General features: G+C 37.4%; 1 protein-coding gene across 10 annotated transcripts in view; it reads left to right on the forward strand.

Annotated features, from left to right (window-relative positions):
• The window catches only part of LOC117334867 (rho guanine nucleotide exchange factor 28-like), a 209,554-nt gene that overhangs the window by 150,967 nt on the left and 37,191 nt on the right, over nt 1–21,396 (forward strand). For all 10 annotated transcript variants that reach the window (XM_033894704.1, XM_033894703.1, XM_033894701.1 and 7 more), the window contains 3 exons: nt 1,109–1,232; nt 1,614–1,687; nt 10,224–10,305. In XM_033894704.1, coding sequence (XP_033750595.1) covers nt 1,109–1,232; nt 1,614–1,687; nt 10,224–10,305 — 280 coding nt within the window. The remainder of the gene's footprint in view (nt 1–1,108; nt 1,233–1,613; nt 1,688–10,223; nt 10,306–21,396) is intronic.

Below are 21,396 nucleotides of genomic sequence, written 5' to 3' on the forward strand. Positions count from 1 at the left end.
GATTTTATCTCTGAGCTCTGGGCAGTATCAGTGTACCTCTCCCAAATAAACTTCATATAAATATTGCTGCAGAGGTTGATACAGTTTTAATTAGTTTTAAATGTTTTCTTCAGACATTTACTTAAAAAAATGCGCTGGAAATGTTTTGTAATGCCATCAGTACAAAATGATTGACCTGCAGCGATAGAACCGGAGGAAGGAGGGGGTCATACCCCAGGGAAATATTGTTGGTATTCCTGTAGAAAGTGTTGTTTCTAATGCATCTCTACTTAAAATTGGAGATGTTGGCAGTGTACCGTTTATGGCTGATTTCTGTTTATATCTGTGAAATGTGGGTTACGTTGGTAGTTTAAACATCCTCATCGTCATTGTAATTACCAGACTAGCACCCCAGTAAACACTGTTTAAGTCGGTGAATTAGGATGAAATAATGAAATATAAATAGATAGAATATACAACTTGATATATTCAGTACCTAAATAAGAGTATCCTACATCAGGGTTACAGTGTTATAATTGGTGTGGAGTCTTATATGAAACTTTTGTTGTTTTTTTCTCAAATAATGTTCTATCTGTGCTAATAGTTGTGTCTAACAGTTCATTATAACATTGACCTTCACCTCTAGGCTGATAATCACCTTTACCTTTACCTTTGTTATTGACCTTCAGTTCTATATGGATAATGACCTCCACCATTGTATTGATAGTGACTTTCACCCTCCTATTAATAATGACCTTCACCTCTTTATTAATTATAACATATGTATTGATAATGACCTTCAGCTTCCCATTGATAATGACCTTCACTTTTGTATCAATAATGACCTTCACCTCTGTATTGATAATAACCTTCATGTCCATATTGATAATGACCTTCACTTATGTATCAACAATGACCTTCACCTCTGTATTGATAATGACCTCCACCTCTATATTGATAATGACCTTCACCTCTGTGTTGATAATGACCTTCACCTCTGTATTGATAATGATCTTCACCTCTATATTGATAATGACCTTCACCACTATATTGATAATGACCTTCACCTCTGTGTTGATAATGACCTTCACCTCTATATTGATAATGACTTATTGTTTTGTTTCCACAGCACAAAGATAAGGAAAACAAAGGAAAGTCTACCCACCAATTTGTGTCAGTGTCCTTCAGTAATTCCACCGCCTGTCATGTGTGTCGAAAATCAATGGCCAACAAACCTGCAGTTCGCTGTGAAAGTAAGTACCGAAATATTTGTTTACAGTCTGGAGAAACCATCCCTAGTTTAGGATGATCACGAGTCTAGCCATATTAGTATATTTAATATTAACTTGGGATAGATTTATACAAACCACAACGATTATATCCAAGAACATAACATTGGCATCTTATTCATCTCAGTAGGCAATCAATACTTAAAAAAAAGAAGATGAAAATTTTTCAGGAACATGGTAAATTTGTTAAGGAATTAAATGCATTTTTCAAATAATCTTGGATGGGCATTCCTGGGATTAGTTCCTCCACGTTGCTAACGACGTGAGACGGGAGCATCAGTAGTAGTGACATTTTACGGAGAACATCTCCACTTTGTTGATGGGTTAATGGTTTCCGTGTTTCAGATTGCCTTGTAAATGTACATGAGAACTCCTGCAAGGAGCAGATAACTCCATGTGATAAGAGCCGAATCCCGAAGGTAAGAACGATAACAGGTATCTTTACCTGTGTGTGCTGTCCATGTGGGGCTATAATATCAAAGATCAATACACAACTCTGGAACTGCTGTTCCGCTTCACTCAGATGCAGATCGTAAAATTTAGTCATGAATTCCAATTCTCAATGATGTTTCTATAAACTGAATTACAAAGTGCATTAAAGTGGCCTGGTGGTACTATAAATAATTTATTGGCATACTTGGGTTTGGGTGGAGTTTTATTTTCTGTAGTTGAAATTGATATTTTTCAAGTTTTGTAAGGGTAATTACAATATACAGGTTTAACTTTTGTAGTCGCGGCCCTCTAACTAATCTCCTCTTACTGTAGAATTTATAGACCTCTATCCGGCTCCCTATACCGATGTCTCCTAGATACTAGGCTGTGTATAGGAGGCACAGTTCAGTACTATTGATGAAGTTCATCTTCAAGGATAACGGCAGATTTCTGATTTAATTGGAAGAATTTCACTTTTGAACACAAATGACCTTGACCTAGTTTGAATAGAAGTTTAACATAAGTGATTTCCAGATGATGGATAGATAGTTAATTGACAGCAAGTTTTACGTCTCATTAAACAATATTTCCGCTCATAAAAGAATACTTCATAGCAGTAGTTTCTCATTGTTTATCCCCAATAGGGTTCAACCACTGACCTCAAGGTCGGTGTGTAGATCAAGTGGAAGGTCAGTCTGGTTGTTGTTTCTGTTAAGGAGACATGGTATAGTGATACCCAAAGCCTATTAAACACACATTATAAAGATACCACTCCTAAGTACTTGACTTACTGTAATCTGTTGAACCCTATCCTAAACTTCTCCAGGCAGGTTTAGAATTAGAGGGGATTCAAAATGGCTTACAGTTGTTTATAAACAATTCTACTTGATGTAGTTGGTGTTATTTGTACACGGTTGAACTATCTGTAATGAGTTTCCTGTTGTAGTGAATTAGACTGAATTATCCTTCCAGAATCTAAATTGAAAACAGAAGCTGAGTAAATGTTGACATTGTTTGGTATTGTTGATTAAGTTGTTTGCATTGTTATGATTAGTTTATTTTTTATTTACAATGTTTTCAGGTGCAAAAAAAAATGTAAACAAGCTATGTGGTAAAATGTTCGTCAAGAATGACGATGATCAGGGATTACAAATGGGCTTGTACTGGTGTTCAGGGTTACATGTAGGCTTGTTATGACATCACAGCACTATAACAGGGTATTAATGATCGCCAGGTGAAAGTTCAGTCCGCCACATCCCACACCTTACACCATACCTACACCATACCTACATAATACCTACCTGTAACCACACCAAGAAAGTGTGGACAACAAATTATTGTCAATGAAAAAATGAGATTATTTTCAAGAAAATCGTCTGAACATGAAAAAAAGGTATGCTTTTTTTTTGTTTGAGCTTTAAAACTTAAGTTCCTAGATATTTTAAGTTTTACTGTTGTAACAGACACAAAAAGGCCAGAATTTTCTTGATTTGTTCATCCTCTTCCATATTTTTGCAATTTTGTTATTTGTGTTAATTTCTTATGTTGCTCGTATTTATAGCTGTTTTTTTTATGCGAAGTTAATCTTAACTGTGTTGTCAGCAGTCTGTAAGGTTCGGACAAATGAAACCTAAATCTTGGCAACAGGCTGTAGGGTTTATCTTAGATGTGAGCTCTCCCCGTCACAGTTTCAGGTAGAATTGTGATGTGTGTAGTTTTTGTAAGATCTCTCCGATTGACCACACCATATATTACATGAGCTGACACCATGTACAAGGGTGTTACGAATGATGAGTAGACGAACTAGGAGTGATGTACAGCGATCACTAAGGGACATGTTGATGGCAATATGACAGACAAGCTCTGAGCATACCTGTGATTCAGGAGTTTCTCCTGTAACATAAACACCCTTATAAGTCGGACAGTGGCCTCAATATATGGCTTTGATAATATCTGTCCGCTTTGATTATATCTGTCGGCTACTAGCTAGATAGACTGGAGTAGAATCTGAAATTACTGTTTATAACAAAATTCAATCTGTAAAGAAAACTGAATATACAGTTCTTATGCCTTTGGAATATTTTATACTGGAAATTAATGATTTATACTGTATGAAAAGGACACGATCGTACAACCTTCATCGACGGGTCGACATCTTGTTTGGTTGGAAGGATGAGGTAAGGTTCATGTCAGAATCACGAAAATGTTTTGTGAGATTTTACCTGAGGTCATAGGGTCATATTTAAATTCTAATACTCACATTCATCTACATTTAATATAGAAATATTGTATGTCACAAACAAAAAACACCTTTTTATAACTATATACTGTACATTGTGATATATCTTTCTGTTTGTATAGTAAAATATTGTACATGACAACCATCTGTTGAACACAAGTTAGAAATATTGATACCACAGTTAACATGCCTCTGTGTGAGATATAGAAATATTGATACCATAATTAACATGCCTCCTGGTATATATATAGTGGTACCACAATTAATATACCTTTAATATGGTCCCATATATAGAAATGTACTAATAACATGTTATTTACCTGATGTACAAACACACAACGTCATAGAACATCTGTATCCGTATCACAAATTAACATTGATGTTAAAAGGAAGGTTGACATGTACGTAGTTCAAACCGCCAGACCAATTAAGTTAATAATTATGGCAGGGAATATTATAACCTCTGATGGGGATGACAATAATTGGTTTGACTGCAGGTATTAAATTGGCAGTAGCTATTATCTTGCTAATATGTATCATACTGCCTTAACACATACTGACTATTAAATTGGCAGTAGCTATTATCTTGGTAATATGTATGATACTGGTGGTAACTATTATCACCTCTAATTCAGAGCCTGGTAAGTTCATGACTTTCACACTTTCATCACATTGTTAGCTACAACAGGCCTCACCAAGCTACCTGGAGACCAGATTGTAGTAGGAGAATGTCTAATGACTGTCTGTGATGAAAGGTGATGTGTATTGAGGAGAGAGACTATAGTTATAATCACTGTTGTTTACGACAGATTAAAAGATTATCTGTGGAGGTATGACCCCAGTGAACTGTGGTAGATAACAGGTTAGTGAGAGGCTTATGTACTATGGTAGTGATTATCCAATAAAACTCCCATCAAAACTCACCCCTACACTCCTAAACACATTAACTTCTATATGAATTACCTCCCTTTGTAGTTTTATGCTGAAGTTATGTCAGGTAAATGGTTTGTTAGGATATTTACCCTTAGTGACAATTATTAGTGTTGTCTTGGAAAAGGATGGAGATTCCTGGTTTATACACATGGTAAATAGCCTAGGAGTTAGGGAAAACATTTAAGTTAAGGCAGTATGTGAGATAGCAGGGAGGTGTAGAGAGGCTAACAAGAGGGAAAACATTTAAGTTAAGGCAGTATGTGAGATAGCAGGGAGGTGAAATTTTTTTTTTAAGTTAAGACAGTATGTGGGATAGCAGGGAGGTATAGAGAGGCTAACAAGAGGAAAAACATTTAAGTTAAGGCAGTAAGTGAGATAGCAGGGAGGTGTATAGAGAGGCTAACGAGAGGAAAAACATTTAAGTTAAGGCAGTATGTGGGATAGCAGGGAGGTGAAAATTTTTTTTTAAGTTAAGGCAGTATGTGGGATAGCAGTGGGGTATAGAGAGACTAACAAGAGGAAAAACATTTAAGTTAAGGCAGTATGTGAGATAGCAGGGAGGTGTAGAGAGGCAAACAAGATATAACCTATTGTACTACAATGCTAATATTCTTTTAGATAAGTGCTACAGTACTCTGTTTAAAATAACAATTTAAGACAAAATTGTTTTTGTATTTAAAATCCATTATGATATACTGAGTTAATCAAGTGAAGTGAACACATTGTTCATCCACCATTATTTAACATAAGAGGAACTTAATTTGTATTTTATCAGATAAAGGTATTTTAGTTATCTTGTTGACCAACAGTATGAGTCACCAGTGTATATAGGTAATATACCTACCTTGGATAAACTTGTTGAAATTTAATATTGAAAACCTAGACTGCAGCCCACACTGTACCTTAATGACACACAGTTGTGTCATCAGACAAGTACTCATAGGCCCTGGTTGGCTTGCATATATTTTATTTTTATTTTTTTTTCATTCTGTGACATTCTAATGCAGCCATAAATTCTTTAAAAAAACATCATTGGGATTGGTTTTATACATACAACATCTATGACTGTAGCTGATAATATTATGTAAAAAAAAAAAGTAGAAATTTTGTGGAAACATTAAATTTTTCATGGCAGTAAGGGTTGACTCGGTATGCTGTATGGCCCATTTCTAACTCGTAGCTTGGACCAATAACTCCTTGACCTTTAGCTCATGTAAATGTGTACTTTTCATGATAACTGCGGTAGACTTTGTCTTGAATAAAGTTAGATTGTTGTCTAAATTAGTGGTGATTTAAAAAACTTAAGATATAGGGAATCGTTGACTGTAAGGTCATGTCTCGTCACAGGTGTTGTGAGACGAGTTTTAGGAACCAGTCTGGGGATTGATAAGATCAGCATGGTAAACAAACACCACTATAACAAAATACAGGATTCTAATTGATTGAAGATTTCCATAGTGTTTAAACACTCCATACCTAAGGTTTCCTGATGTGACCTTGACTAGAACGTGTAGGTCAATAGGTCAATTATTTATTCAAAAAATCATTATATTTTTTTTTATTATTTATTTAGGTGTTGTTAGGAACTCCACCCAGTAAAATAGACAAAAGTATAAGAGCAGTCAACACAGGAAATAGAAATTACACTTAAACACTTCCTGTATCGTGGACGACAGGAAATAAGTCAGGAAATAAAATCAAAACTTCGTCAGAATTTGATGAGAGTTTTATGGTGTGGTGTTGTCTATCTGTAGGTCCATCAACTTTTTCAACCTTCTTCATGAAATCACTACTTGTCATGAACAGCTGTGTAGATTTTCATCAATTTTGGTTTGGAATATTGGGGTAAATTAGCGAAGACATGAGTCTGGCCCCTTTAGGGGCAGAAAGGCAGGACCCAAAGGGGAAATAAAAGTAAATCTTTTTAGATCATGGATAGAGGATTTAAAATAAAATTGGTTTTGAGCAATATTAGTTTTTAACAAATTAAGGTCTGACCCCCAAAGACAGAGGGATAAGGCTTATAAGGAAATTAGAGATAGATCTCTTAAAACCCTTTTACTTTTTTGTAGATTAAGGAATTTCAATTAAATTTGGTCTGGCTAAAGATTAGGTGAAGGAGACAATGTGTTTTGAACTAATTTTGATACTAGCCACCTTTGAAAGTGATAAATCAGATGTTGTGTTTTATTATATATTACTATAGATGTGAATGTTTGGCCATTATTGCTAAAAGATCTAATTTCGCGAGCAATACAAGCCATCTGGGCCTCTTGTGGTAGTGTAAATTTAGGGAGGGAAGAAAACTCAAGTAAACAAGTTATTTTTGGATCACTTTAATTTGTAATTAGGTATGATTTCATTTACACACTAATTAAGTGGAAAATACATATAGATTGAACATTCCTAGAGTGGGAGACAATCCTGAAAATACATATAGATTGAACATTCCTAGAGTGGGAGACAATCCTGAAAATACATATAGATTGAACATTCCTAGAGTGGGAGACAATCCTGAAAATACATATAGATTGAACATTCCTAGAGTGGGAGACAATCCTGAAAATACATATAGATTGAACATTCCTAGAGTGGGAGACAATCCTGAAAATACATATAGATTGAACATTCCTAGAGTGGGAGACAATCCTGAAAATACATATAGATTGAACATTCCTAGAGTGGGAGACAATCCTGAAAATACATATAGATTGAACATTCCTAGAGTGGGAGACAATCCTGAAAATACATATAGATTGAACATTCCTAGAGTGGGAGACAATCCTGAAAATACATATAGATTGAACATTCCTAGAGTGGGAGACAATCCTGAAAATACATATAGATTGAACATTCCTAGAGTGGGAGACAATCCTGAAAATACATATAGATTGAACATTCCTAGAGTGGGAGACAATCCTGAAAATACATATAGATTGAACATTCCTAGAGTGGGAGACAATCCTGAAAATACATATAGATTGAACATTCCTAGAGTGGGAGACAATCCTGAAAATACATATAGATTGAACATTCCTAGTGTGGGAGACAATCCTGAAAATACATATAGATTGAACATTCCTAGAGTGGGAGACAATCCTGAAAATACATATAGATTGAACATTCCTAGAGTGGGAGACAATCCTGAAAATACATATAGATTGAACATTCCTAGAGTGGGAGACAATCCTGAAAATACATATAGATTGAACATTCCTAGAGTGGGAGACAATCCTGAAAATACATATAGAAAATACATATAGATTGAACATTCCTAGAGTGGGAGACAATCCTGAAAATACATATAGATTGAACATTCCTAGAGTGGGAGACAATCCTGAAAATACATATAGATTGAACATTCCTAGAGTGGGAGACAATCCTGAAAATACCTCCTGTTGTAGAATGAGCCTAAATGTTGGTGATACTGAACATAGGTATTATCATATATATATACAATGTATATACTTTTATTGTCCAACAGTCAAGGTCATCTGCAGAGGTCAGGTCAGCCAAGAGTTTACATATGTAGAATTGTCAAGGTGATCTCCTTGATAGTCACATACTATGTGCTTTTATACCGGACTTACTCTAGTTCAGTAATGACCTGAGGGGCGATGGTTAATTATCCTGAGGGACTGTGGTTAATTATCCTGAGGGACGGTGGTTAGTTAACCTGAGGGACTTTGTGGTTAATTAACCTGAGGGACTGTGTGGTTAATTAACCTAAGGGACTGTGTGGTTAGTACCGTGCTGTGTGGGAGTTCTAGTGTTTGTGTGTGTACCTGATGTACATTACATAGAGTGATGTAAACATGCAGTGATTGGCATGTTTTCATAACTGTGCATTCTGCACCCAGAGACTTCCTGTTTCTGAGAATAGTTCTCATTTCCCGGGAACAATACAGAATTCCACATACTTTTGTGTACAATAGTCCTGGAATCTAGGTATGACAATTCTCGTTATAACAACTGAAAAAAAACCCAATATAACATTTCAATAGAATATAATGTCCCAGTACTAGTAGATATGTACGGAGTGGTAATATCAACCCACCACCCCTGCCTATAACCAACTCTGTTTGTTCCCTGTGAACTCCCAGCATCCCCTTCCTAACTCTTATCAGAGACCCCTATAGCCAACTCCCCATAGCTTATCAGCTGTTTAAGAGTTAATTGAGATATTTATGTAAAGCTATATAAAAGTTGAGTTCATGTATTTCATTAATGCATGTCCCAATAGCCACATTATCAGTTGCCATGCCAACAAATGATCCCCTTTCAGACAGGGATCAACCAGGCCTAGTTAGAATGTGTGGGCCCACTTGAAAGGGACCCAATACATTTGGACTGAAGATTCCCCTGAGGTTTGAACTACTTTGTTGATAAAAGTGGTGGCTTTGTTGTTTGTATGACCTTGATTGCTGTGGTGATAGGGCCAGAGATGAGTTACTGTGGCACTGGGGGCAGGGGGTACAACAACCACCAGTCACAATTGTCCTTACATATCTCAACAACCAATCAGATTTCTTCTCTCAGACAGCCTTATCTTCACTTAGACTATTTTTAGTGTGATCTAGTAACAAACTGTGATTATTGATAAAACATCTTGGAGTAAGGTAAAAAACCTGAAGTAATGATGATATTGAATTTTTTATCTACGAGGTCAACAGGAAGTTTAAGATTTAGATAAGTACAGTATGCTACGCCATAGTACCAGTGAGGCTGGGACTACTGTAGTCTCTCGATCAAGGCCTGTAGACACTAACCCTGAGGAGTAATTTGGATGCTGAAAATCACATGTGTGGATTTTGTTTCATTTTTTTTTAATGTGTACATTGTAATCACTGTGGAAAAGTTCTTCCTGAATCCAGCAGATATTCATTGAGAGTTTTATGAGAGGCTGGTATATACATTGTGTTAGTATATATATATATACATATATACCATTGATGGCCTAACGCAGCTAATTCACGTGGGAATATATTTGTTGTATTTGATTCTGTTTGATGAGGAACAACATAACATGGTCACAGATATTTCTGTATCGAGTTTCACTCACAAGGGAATACTTATGTGCTGATCTAGACAGAAAGTGTTTTACTCGGTTCCCCTACAGTGGATGTCCACAATTACATAACCGCCTGAAATTTCCAACGGATGTAGATGTTACTCCAGTCTCCTGTGAGCACCACATATACACAGCATTGATAAGGAATTGTTATTCCGTCATAACTGAAGGAATTAATAAAAATCGTGATTGTACACTTGACATATTAAGATGACCTGTAAATGTACTGGGTTGTTTGTATCACATGTAAATAACCATGGAATGTTCTGATTCTACCAAGGTGCCGCCCCAGCTGACTCGGGAGTCTGCCGTACAGATGACCAACGTGACCCTGAGAGAGAAACAATCGTCCTCCTTGCCAAGTAAGTACTATCTCTTTCACTTCCTTAACCGGTCAATATCATCTTGTTGAGAAAAAAAATTGGGCTGCACTTTTGTTACAAAAATTGACAGATTTTGTTCTAATTGATTTGAAACCTAATGAAGGATATCATTGGTCAGTCAAAATAACTGCTGACAGTATCATCACAATATGCCATCCATCAATTTCTCATTACTAATCGTGTGCAGATAACGATTGTTAATGACATGACTCAAAATAACATTGACACCTAGTGAAATTTATCATTAATGATGTCATCAAAAAAGTGTTTCCATGAAATCAAATAGTAATTTTACTGTGTGTGGTACTGTATGTGGCACCTTGATTATACTGTATGTGGCACCTCAATTATACTGTATGTGGCACCTCAATCATACTGTATGTGGCACCTCAATCATACTGTATGTGGCACCTCGAATCATACTGTATGTGGCACCTTGATTATACTGTATGTGGCACATCTGTCATACTGTATGTGGCACCTCAATCATACAGTATGTGGCACCTCGATCATACAGTATGTATGATCGTATGTATGTGGCACCTCTGTCATACTGTATGTGGCACCTCTGTCATACTGTATGTGGCACCTCTGTTATAATATATGTGGCATCTCTATCATACTGAATGTGGCATATCTATCATACTGTATGTGGCACCTCTGTCATACTGTATGTGGCACCTCTGTCATACTGTATGTGGCATCTCTATCATACTGTATGTGGCACCTCTATCATACTGTATGTGGCACCTCGATCATACTGTACGTGGCACCTCGAATCATACTGTATGTATGATCGTATGTATGTGGCACCTCTATCATACTGTATGTGGCATATCTATCATACTGTATGTGGCACCTCTGTCATACTGTATGTGGCACCTCTGTCATACTGTATGTGGCACATCTGTCATACTGTATGTGGCACCTCTATCATACTGTATGTGGCACTATCATACTGTATGTGGCACCTCTATCATACTGTATGTGGCACCTCTATCATACTGTATGTGGCACCTCGATCATACTGTATGTGGCACATCTGTCATACTGTATGTGGCACCTCAATCATACTGTATGTGGCACCTCTGTCATACTGTATGTGGCACCTCTGTCATACTGTATGTGGCACCTCTGTCATACTGTATGTGGCACCTCTGTCATACTGTATGTGGCACCTCTATCATACTGTATGTGGCACTTCTATTATAATGTTTATGGCATCTCTATCTTAGTATATGTGGCATCTTGGGTCTTATCATTTTGTATTTGCCACCTCTATGAGGCATCTACTATATGGTGTAGAGGTACCTCTGACATACTGTGTGGCACCTCTTTAAAGTAACATGTGCTCCTTTATCATTCAGTATACCATTTATTTAATGTGTCCCTATCATATCAGAAGAATCTAACACTAATTACCTCCCTTGTCTGACCTACATTCCAAGTAGACTGTATTTTGGTAAGATCTACCTCCTGCTGTGACAGGGAGTGATAGCCTAAGATACAGCTGGTCAGAAGTACTCACAACTAAATATAACACAGCTTACACAGATACAATTTATCCCATCCATAATAAAATAATAATAAAAAAATCAGAATTCAGGTTTCAGATTTTGTTTTGATGCCATAGTATGTGGGAGATCTCTTCCACTGGATAGTTTAATGTTGGAGATTGAACATGGTGACAATTTTCCATAAAAAATATCCCTTTTGCGCAGATTTTCACCAAATGATACCAAGCAATTATCATGATTACATTTAACAGATTAAAGAATTATATTTTTTCAAAAAACCATCTTGAAGCAGTGGTAGGGAATGGTGATTTTGTCATTGATCTTTGATAAAAAAAATTCCAGGAATATCTAACGTAGTGTGATAACGGTCTTCATGACAGGAGACACCAAATCACGGGAATCCTCCAAACATGGAAGACTATAATTGACACCATGTTTTATGGGAATTACATCTGGTGTTTAAACATTGATACATATATAGAACCACATTTATCAACAAACTTTATAAAAACCACTGTTAATCGCATACATTTTAAAGCAAATAAAATTTTCATTTTGATAATTGTTATTAAATGTGGGCAAATTGCTGGCATGTGAAAAGTGACAAAAACTTGTTTTTTTGACATTCAATAGTTGATAGAGTAGAGCCCGAAGCTATAATACTGAGTGATAGTAATGAGCTTAAGCCAATTATGTTAGATATGGTCCGATTTTCCTCATTTCTCATTGGCTGAAACATGATGTCATGTGGAAGTTAATTATTTTAGATATTAACCTGATGTTTCTATTTTTAGAAGCACATAATATGGAATATTTAATGACATTATTTTACTGTAATATCCATGATGTTTGTAACATGTTATCTTCATATTAAGATTTGATCTGACATAATTTGAGATTTTGTTTGTTAATATAGTGGCTGTATTAATAATAAGTTGTCTATATGTCAATACACTTGTGTCAGAAAAATATTTAAAATCCATAGATAAACATATTTTAGCTGTCCTATACCAGAGGTGATCTCCTTGCTCATAATGTCCTATAACAGTACTGGTGGGATGATGGACTGTGGTGAGATAGGACAGACGGCCTTGGCCAACATTTACCATATACTCAGACTAAACACTATAAAATATCATTTCTGATGTTCACACACAAACATGGTGAATGGCCTTATACACCTCTTTTATTGTACAGTAACATTTGGCTTTGTAATCACTTACGGCTGAACGATTCAGGCCAGTGTTTAGCAAGTAAATATCTTGATAGCCTTACTGTAATGAGTCATTGTAGTCAAATGTAATGGTATGTGTACACAGATTCTCACACCGGTTAAAAAGTTCCTGTCGGTAAAAAAAGTTCCTGTCGTACAGTGTAATTTACCTTTTGTGTGGTTGTAGAAACTATCTACCAGACAAAGAGTTTCAGCATACTGCTGCATAGATATTATTAATATATGTAGCATTATAAGTAATTAGAATGTATAATGAAAATGATGGACCGAGCATTAGGTTATTTTTAAACTGTTGGCAGGTGTGTGTCAGGAGAGGAAGGACAATGAGTTTTAGCATTCAAATAAGTCAGTTTTATTTAAATCCAATTTCAAGCCAGATTTAATAGTTGAAACGATATATCATTCATATTAAGCAATTATTTAAAATTATGCAACCGTTATATTAATTGCACATGTAACATCTTTTATTTTTGAAGTCAAAAGTCACCATTAAGTAGCATACCTGTATTCCAATGACTTTTGTCTGTCATTGCCCATCCATTAACATCAGTTCATGGCTATAACTGCTCCAAAATCCAGAACCTGAAGGCCGAGGCAAAAAGTTCTTTTGGCTAAAATTTCAACAATTTCCTCCTTCAGACCCAGAATCAAGTAATCTTCATACCTGGTATATCCTGTAATCATTATACTGGGAATACAAATGGACAGAACAGTTGAATTGTTCTTTAAAATTGGAGCTGTAGAGTTTATGTCAGCTAGGTCATAACAAGAAACTAACAATATATTAGAATTTGGGGTAACCATGGGCCTCTTGTTTGAAGTTAAAATTTGTGTAGACAAACAGAACCACTGGTATTTAGTGCTTCAATATATATTTCTTATGGATGACTGGAAATTGAAAGGACACCATTTGTCATAGGCTTACTCCCATGCTGGTACCCGTTTATACAGCTAGGTCTACTAGTGATGAAGGGGTAGGAGAGTTGTGACACCATTTACAGGTATTGAGTAGTTTGGTGAGCGGTATTCAGAGAAGAAACACAGCGAGGAAGACATTAGATGTGGTGCCCTGACGGAACTAGGGATATATTAGATGTGGTGCCCTGACGGAACTAGGGAGACATTAGATGTGGTGCCCTGACGGAACTAGGGATACATTAGATGTGGTGCCCTGACGGAACTAGGGAGACATTAGATGTGGTGCCCTGACGGAACTAGGGAGACATTAGATGTGGTGCTCTGACGGAACTAGGGATACATTAGATGTGGTGCCCTGACGGAACTAGGGAGACATTAGATGTGGTGCCCTGACAGAACTAGGGAGACATTAGATGTGGTGCCCTGACGGAACTAGGGATACATTAGATGTGGTGCCCTGACGAAACTAGGGAGACATTAGATGTAGTGCCCTGATGGAACTAGGGATACATTAGATGTGATGCCCTGACGGAACTAGGGAGACGTTAGATGTGGTGCCCTGACGGAACTAGGGAGACGTTAGATGTGGTGCCCTGACGGAACTAGGGAGACATTAGATGTGGTGCCCTGATGGAACTAGGGAGACGTTAGATGTGGTGCCCTGATGGAACTAGGGAGACATTAGATGTGGTGCCCTGACGGAACTAGGGATACATTAGATGTGGTGCCCTAATGGAACTAGGGATACATTAGATGTGGTGCCCTGACAGAACTAGGGAGACATTAGATGTGGTGCCCTGATGGAACTAGGGAGACGTTAGATGTGGTGCCCTGACGGAACTAGGAAGACTTTTAGATGTGGTGCCCTGATGGAACTAGGGAGACGTTAGATGTGGTGCCCTGACGGAACTAGGGAGACGTTAGATGTGGTGCCCTGACGGAACTAAGGAGACATTAGATGTGGTGCTCTGATGGAACTAGGGAGACATTGGATGTGGTGCCCTGATGGAAAAAAAAGTCAATGCCATCCTTGGGGTCAGGACCCCTACCTTTTTCGGATGAAGAAAATTTTTTTTTAGCCTTAAAAAAACGCCTGTGCCAACCCCCAAATTCTGAAATTTTGGACCCCAGACCCCTCGCCAAAAAAAATTTGACTCGCGCCTATGGCGCTCGCATTACTACTCAATTTCTGGACACCCCCCCCCCCCCCCCCCACTCCCCTTTTTCAAATTCCTGGATCCCCGCCTGCACAAGTGTTATTGTTACACCTTGAAAATTCAAAGACAAGTTATTTCCTGGAAGAAGGGTTGTATATGTAACACAGGTAATTAGATATCCCAGCTGTTGCTTATCAACTTTCACTCAGGAGAAATTTCTTCTAAGCTCATTAGGTGTGTCAGAATAGTAAACCAGAAGTCCTGGACTTGATATAAGTAAAGGTGTTGACCGAAGAATCTGTATTTTCAGTAAAATATTCTAGTTTAATTAAAAGCAGTGTCATCTGTTTTGACAAAAACTAGTGACTCATTATCATACTTTGGTGTTGCCTTTCTCCGCCATAAACAGGATACATTGTGAGATCAGGGTGAAGAATTCCCTACACTCAGTGACATTTTCCCTCAGTGACCTTTACAGAACTTATCTGGAGTAAAACTGTCAAGTGGACTGGCTCAGTGCTAATACATCACCACTGGCTGTGTACACACACACACACACAGGGATCAACACACCAGGCCATGAATTTGTGTTGACACCGGCCATTGTTTGGGTGAAGGTTACAGTAGCTCCCAGTGCCAGACAGAGCTGTTGGGATATCCTTAAGGGTGTTGTTGGACTTATAATTCTCTGGTGTACATGGAAAGTTTTATTCTGTGTGGATATTTATCAATGTAAACTCTAAACTGTGAACCCCATCAGGATGATACGTCCGTCATCCAACGGTAGCTGGGGATATGTGGATATGGGCGCTTTCGAAGGTATGTGTGGCTCGATCAGCTGTAAGGAGTGAGAGTAATGGTCAGAAGTAATGACCAGGTTTCTGTCCAGTTACTGTCCAGTTACTGTCCACTTCAATGTTGTGACATTCGTTATAATTCGTTATAATTATTCTTATCTTAAGAACACTTATAGTTCCCTGTTGTTACTATTATGTCCTGTTCAGAAAAGAAATGACGTATATATTACGAAAGTGGATATTTTGGTAGTTTGGCTGATGTCACATAAAGTGTCCCTTGTAATAAAAGGAGTAAACACAGTGTCTGACCCTGTCAGGTAAATCTTGTCTTCTATTATAAAGTCTAATCTTCAAAACGTCACACAGCTTGTTGTCATGTTGACAATCCCCTATAGGTAGTGTACTGTATATATTATAATGTTTTATGTGTAAACATCACCAAAAGTCCTGCATTTAAAATGAGTCTTTGGGAGAGTCGGTATAGATTATACATTACGTCATTTCTCCTACCAAGGAATTCCTAGCTGAACAAAGGTATCGATTCATACGTTAGAATTATATCATAGACGCATAATTTGATATTTTTAACTTGAGAAGCTAATTATTTATCCATGTATTACTTCTTTCCCCGGGCATGTTGACAAGGAGATAAAACCAATATGTATACACGTACATTTCTGTATGTACAACTGTATACGAAGATGCTATAAACCTGCTACATCAGTCTTATAATGGAGATACACTGTTAAACAGCTGACCGAACTCTTTCTAACTTGTGACTTTAGGACTATGACAATGATGTGTGTGTACATATTCGGCTGACCAATGTCACACTACAGCCAGACCCTGGTGGACATGCCTCGGAGGCCCAACATAATCACACATCACAGTTACCAACTGCCTACTGGTCAAACGGTCAAATGTTGTTTTCAACTGACCATTAATTACACCCCTATATTGACCAGTACGACCTATAGCTGGTCATTTGACTATATCCAATGTAACAGGTCCTTTTGACAGAATGTAAACAATTCGGCACCAGCTTACACTATGTCTAATGTACTAGATCAGACCTAAAGCCTATTTGCCACCGATTACATCACCAAAGTAATGTCATATTAGTTAAACACTACATGATTAACATTAATAATGATGGAAGAATTTTATTTAAAATCTTTCTATATTGTAAGTATTAATTACAATTTGGATGGGAGACTTTCGATTTTGCCTTTATCTAGACAAAAATTATCAAAAAAAACTTTGTTTATCAGCCAGGACAGCTAACTTTAAACGTACATTTTAAAGGTTTGATGTCAAAACGAGTGTCTATAAATATTGTTGCTGATGCTGGAAATTTTGATCAGGTGCAATCTAGACGTGGAATTTTTTTTATACTTCGTGGCAAATTTTGAAAATTCTTGAAAAGGTTACGTTGTTTTTGCACGCAACCATGAAAAACATATGTGATGAGATATTTGTGTGGTATATTAAGCTATATTTGTTTGTGAGGGGCGTGTGTTTTAGTCTATGCTGCTGTAGGAGGGTGTACTGTTTGATAGTACCCACAGGTCTGGGAAGATCCCCAGTTTCAGCCTGTAAATTAGTAGCAGGTGGCCCTGATCCCTGTTTGAGCTGCAGCCCTGTGTAACCGGAGAATCCATCTTATCAACTCCCCCATGCTAACAGGTTCCTGGCCTGTTTTATACATGTTTATAAACTTACAGGAAACAATGGCTGGGAGGGTGGAGACCAGTTCCGTGGTAATTAGTGAGGTAGGGTTATCTCCCTATATCTCCAAAAACCATAACAGTTTATCTACCTGATTGTCTTACTCGTCTCCCAAACATCTCCTAAACATTTCCCAAAACATCTCCCATAAACATTTCCCAAAACATCTCCCAAACATCTCCTAAACATTTCCCAAAACATCTCCCAAACATCTCCTAAACATCTCCCAAAACATGTACAACAGTTAAAATACTTTAAAGTACAGAAAAAAGATCACAAAAGTACTGTTAAAATTGAATTTAAATCCCAGAAAACAATTACCATTGTATACAAATCTGCCAAGGTAATTGGCAGTTGAGATCCCCCAAGGAGATGACCTCTGTCCATTGTAAAGTCTGACCTTCATGTAGGAAACAGGTCCTGGGTCCCATTGACTATCAGCATGTCAAACTGTATGTTTCCCCTTAAATAGCAGGTGTTCCTCTCCCAGGAATAACGTCGGGCTTATAAGGACCATTGGGCCCTTTCCTTAATACCACCATTAGAGATATAGCTGAAATGATATAGGCTTATCAATATTGGACCACCCAACTACCCAACCAAGAGGAAAGTCCAGCAGCTTACCAACCCAAAAGTCATTACAGGGGATTAAAGGTTTAATCTTAACCCTATCACCTCAAAACAAATTGATGAAAATGATAATTATTTATTTGGTTACAAAAAAAAACAATAGTTGAATCCTTTGTGAATTGTTATATTGGTTTGTTTAAAGCTATCAAAATTTTTAAAGAAAAATAGAGAAAATACATCCCTTCAGTAAATGTCTCTGCCAGATTATTTTTCATGTTGTATGGAACAGTTGTGAGAACATGGACCTAGCAGATTAAAATCAATATATATTATACAGATGTTTCCATAGGATGTTAAACAGGATATCAGTCCGATGTGTGTTTATATCGGGCCAGAACCTGTAGAAATCAATACACTCCACATTTACTGGAGGTGATAATTTATGAGGGAGCGATTTGATAGACAAATATGGAAATTACAGCTCGATAAGTTGACATGTATTATCAACATTTTAGCAAAGGGAGGTAATTTGGCCAAAAGGTGTTGTGGGAATTGAAAATAGATTTCATATACCCAGATCACTGATATGACCATGTGTGCAGTGGACAGAGTGATGGCCAGATAGTGATAAAAAAAAATTGTAGATTTGCATATTTGAAGGATGTTTGTCTTTCTGTTAGACATTTATCTCTTTCAGTAAAACATTCATCATTGTTTCTAAATCTGCATGTACAACATGGTATATGGGATGGATATTAAAATTTGGTTAAGTGGAATATTTTTATTATTCCATAACTGTTAGAATTAAATTCTGACCCAAAACAAAATGAACACCCATACCATTATTGCCTGGGATAGTTTCCTTGAGATATGATAAAGCATTATACAACATGATTCAATTAAATCTCTTTCTTAGCGAATTTTGGTCCACAATGAGGCAACAAAATATACAGATATATACACATAAATGTGGAGTAGAGGGGTAAAAAGACAGGATATGACCATGATATTGTCAATCTATATAAATAACAATCAATTGCAAGTCATGACCACCTGAGGTAAAATCTTATTTTTTGAAATTCATTTATCACTCAGACTCCATCTGGGCTCCGGCCTTGCTATGCCTTTTCATACTGTAATGTTAAACACTAATTGCAGAAGTGCATTAACTGTACTGTAATAATGTTTCGTTTCGTACACTTGACTTTTTCCAGCAGGCCACCGAGTGATTAATGTCCTATATCTTCAGGTGTGTGATTAAAATACCACTTTCATAAACGATATTGAACATGAAGTAAAAACATCAAAATTGCAGGTGATTGAAGAAACTATCCATTGTGTGCAGGCCTTAGCTGACATTTATTGTCAAATAAATTATGGGATATGGGTAAGGAATGCTACAAACCTTCCATAGACTGGGCCTTGTGTCCAGCTTTCATGTAAATTTCACCTTTCATGATAACTCACCATCAAATTCTAGGTGTTAAGTCTGGGAGTAGACTGCGTTGTCTGCCAGTTTCTGCCATCACAGGTGAAGATAAAACAGACATTTTTTGTTCTGTAGTTTGAAGTAAGGCCAGATTAAATCTCAAATAATCGTCTCGAAAACGAGTTAATTACAGAGGAATACACTTATGTTGCCCAAATTTAAACATCTGAATCTCGATCATTTCATGGCAAGATCATTTCTATCAATTGACCCATAGTTTAAAATCTTTGGCCTGTAAATGTAGAATATAGGAATGGATTGCAACTCAGTTTCAGCTAGACCCTCCTGTCGGCCAACTGAACACAATTTTTGTGAGAGCTGTACCTGCAGTAACTTTTATGACATGTAGGGTATACTGGTCCTCAGTACTGGGATATGGGACATTTTTACAGGACAGGTCCTCAGTACTGGTATATGGGACATTTTTACAAAACAGGTCCTCAGTACTGGGATATGGGACATTTTTACATGACTGGTCCTCAGTACTGGGATATGGGACATTTTTACACGACTGGTCCTCAGTACTGGGATATGGGACATTTTTACATGACTGGTCCTCAGTACTGGGATATGGGACATTTTTACACAACAGGTTCTCAGTACTGGGATATGGGACATTTTTACACAACAGGTTCTCAGTACTGGGATATGGGACATTTTTACACTACAGGTTCTCCGTACTGGGATATGGGACATTTTTACAAAACAGGTCCTCAGTACTGGGATATGGGACATTTTTACATGACTGGTCCTCAGTACTGGGATATGGGACATTTTTACACGACTGGTCCTCAGTACTGGGATATGGGACATTTTTACATGACTGGTCCTCAGTACTGGGATATGGGACATTTTTACACAACAGGTTCTCAGTACTGGTATATGGGACATTTTTACACGACAGGTCCTCAGTACTGGGATATGGGACATTTTTACACGACTGGTCCTCAGTACTGGGATATGTGACATTTTTACACGACAGGTTCTCAGTACTGGGATATTGGACATTTTTACACGACTGGTCCTCAGTACTGGGATATGGGACATTTTTACACGACTGGTCCTCAGTACTGGGATATGGGACATTTTTACACTACAGGTCCTCAGTACTGGGATATGGGACATTTTTTACACTGCGGGTCCTCAGTACTGGGATATGGGACATTTTTACACGACTTGTCCTCAGTACTGGGATATGGGACATTTTTACACGACTGGTCCTCAGTACTGGGATATGGGACATTTTTACACTACAGGTCCTCAGTACTGGGATATGGGACATTTTTACACGACAGGTCCTCAGTACTGGGATATGGGACATTTTTACACGACAGGTCCTCAGTACTGGTATATGGGACATTACATGACTGGTCCTCATTACTGGGATGTAGGACATTTTTACACAACGAGTTCTCAGTCCAGGATGGCTGGATTACCTGGCCGACCAAAATATGCTGACACATTATAACTGCCATCACATTCACACTATGCTTTTACAGTGTAAGTCATTATTGTATGGTGAAAAGAAAATTAGTCAATACAGGTAGGTGGCCAGGTTTTTGTCAAGGTCACAATGATAAGTAACAGGGAACAAAGCTTAAACTCGCTGCCATTGTAACTCTCCACCTATCACACTCGATAGACTTTGATTTTTAAAAGT

Source organism: Pecten maximus, chromosome 9 (assembly GCF_902652985.1).
Source record: "Pecten maximus chromosome 9, xPecMax1.1, whole genome shotgun sequence".
Lineage (NCBI taxonomy): Eukaryota > Metazoa > Mollusca > Bivalvia > Pectinida > Pectinidae > Pecten > Pecten maximus.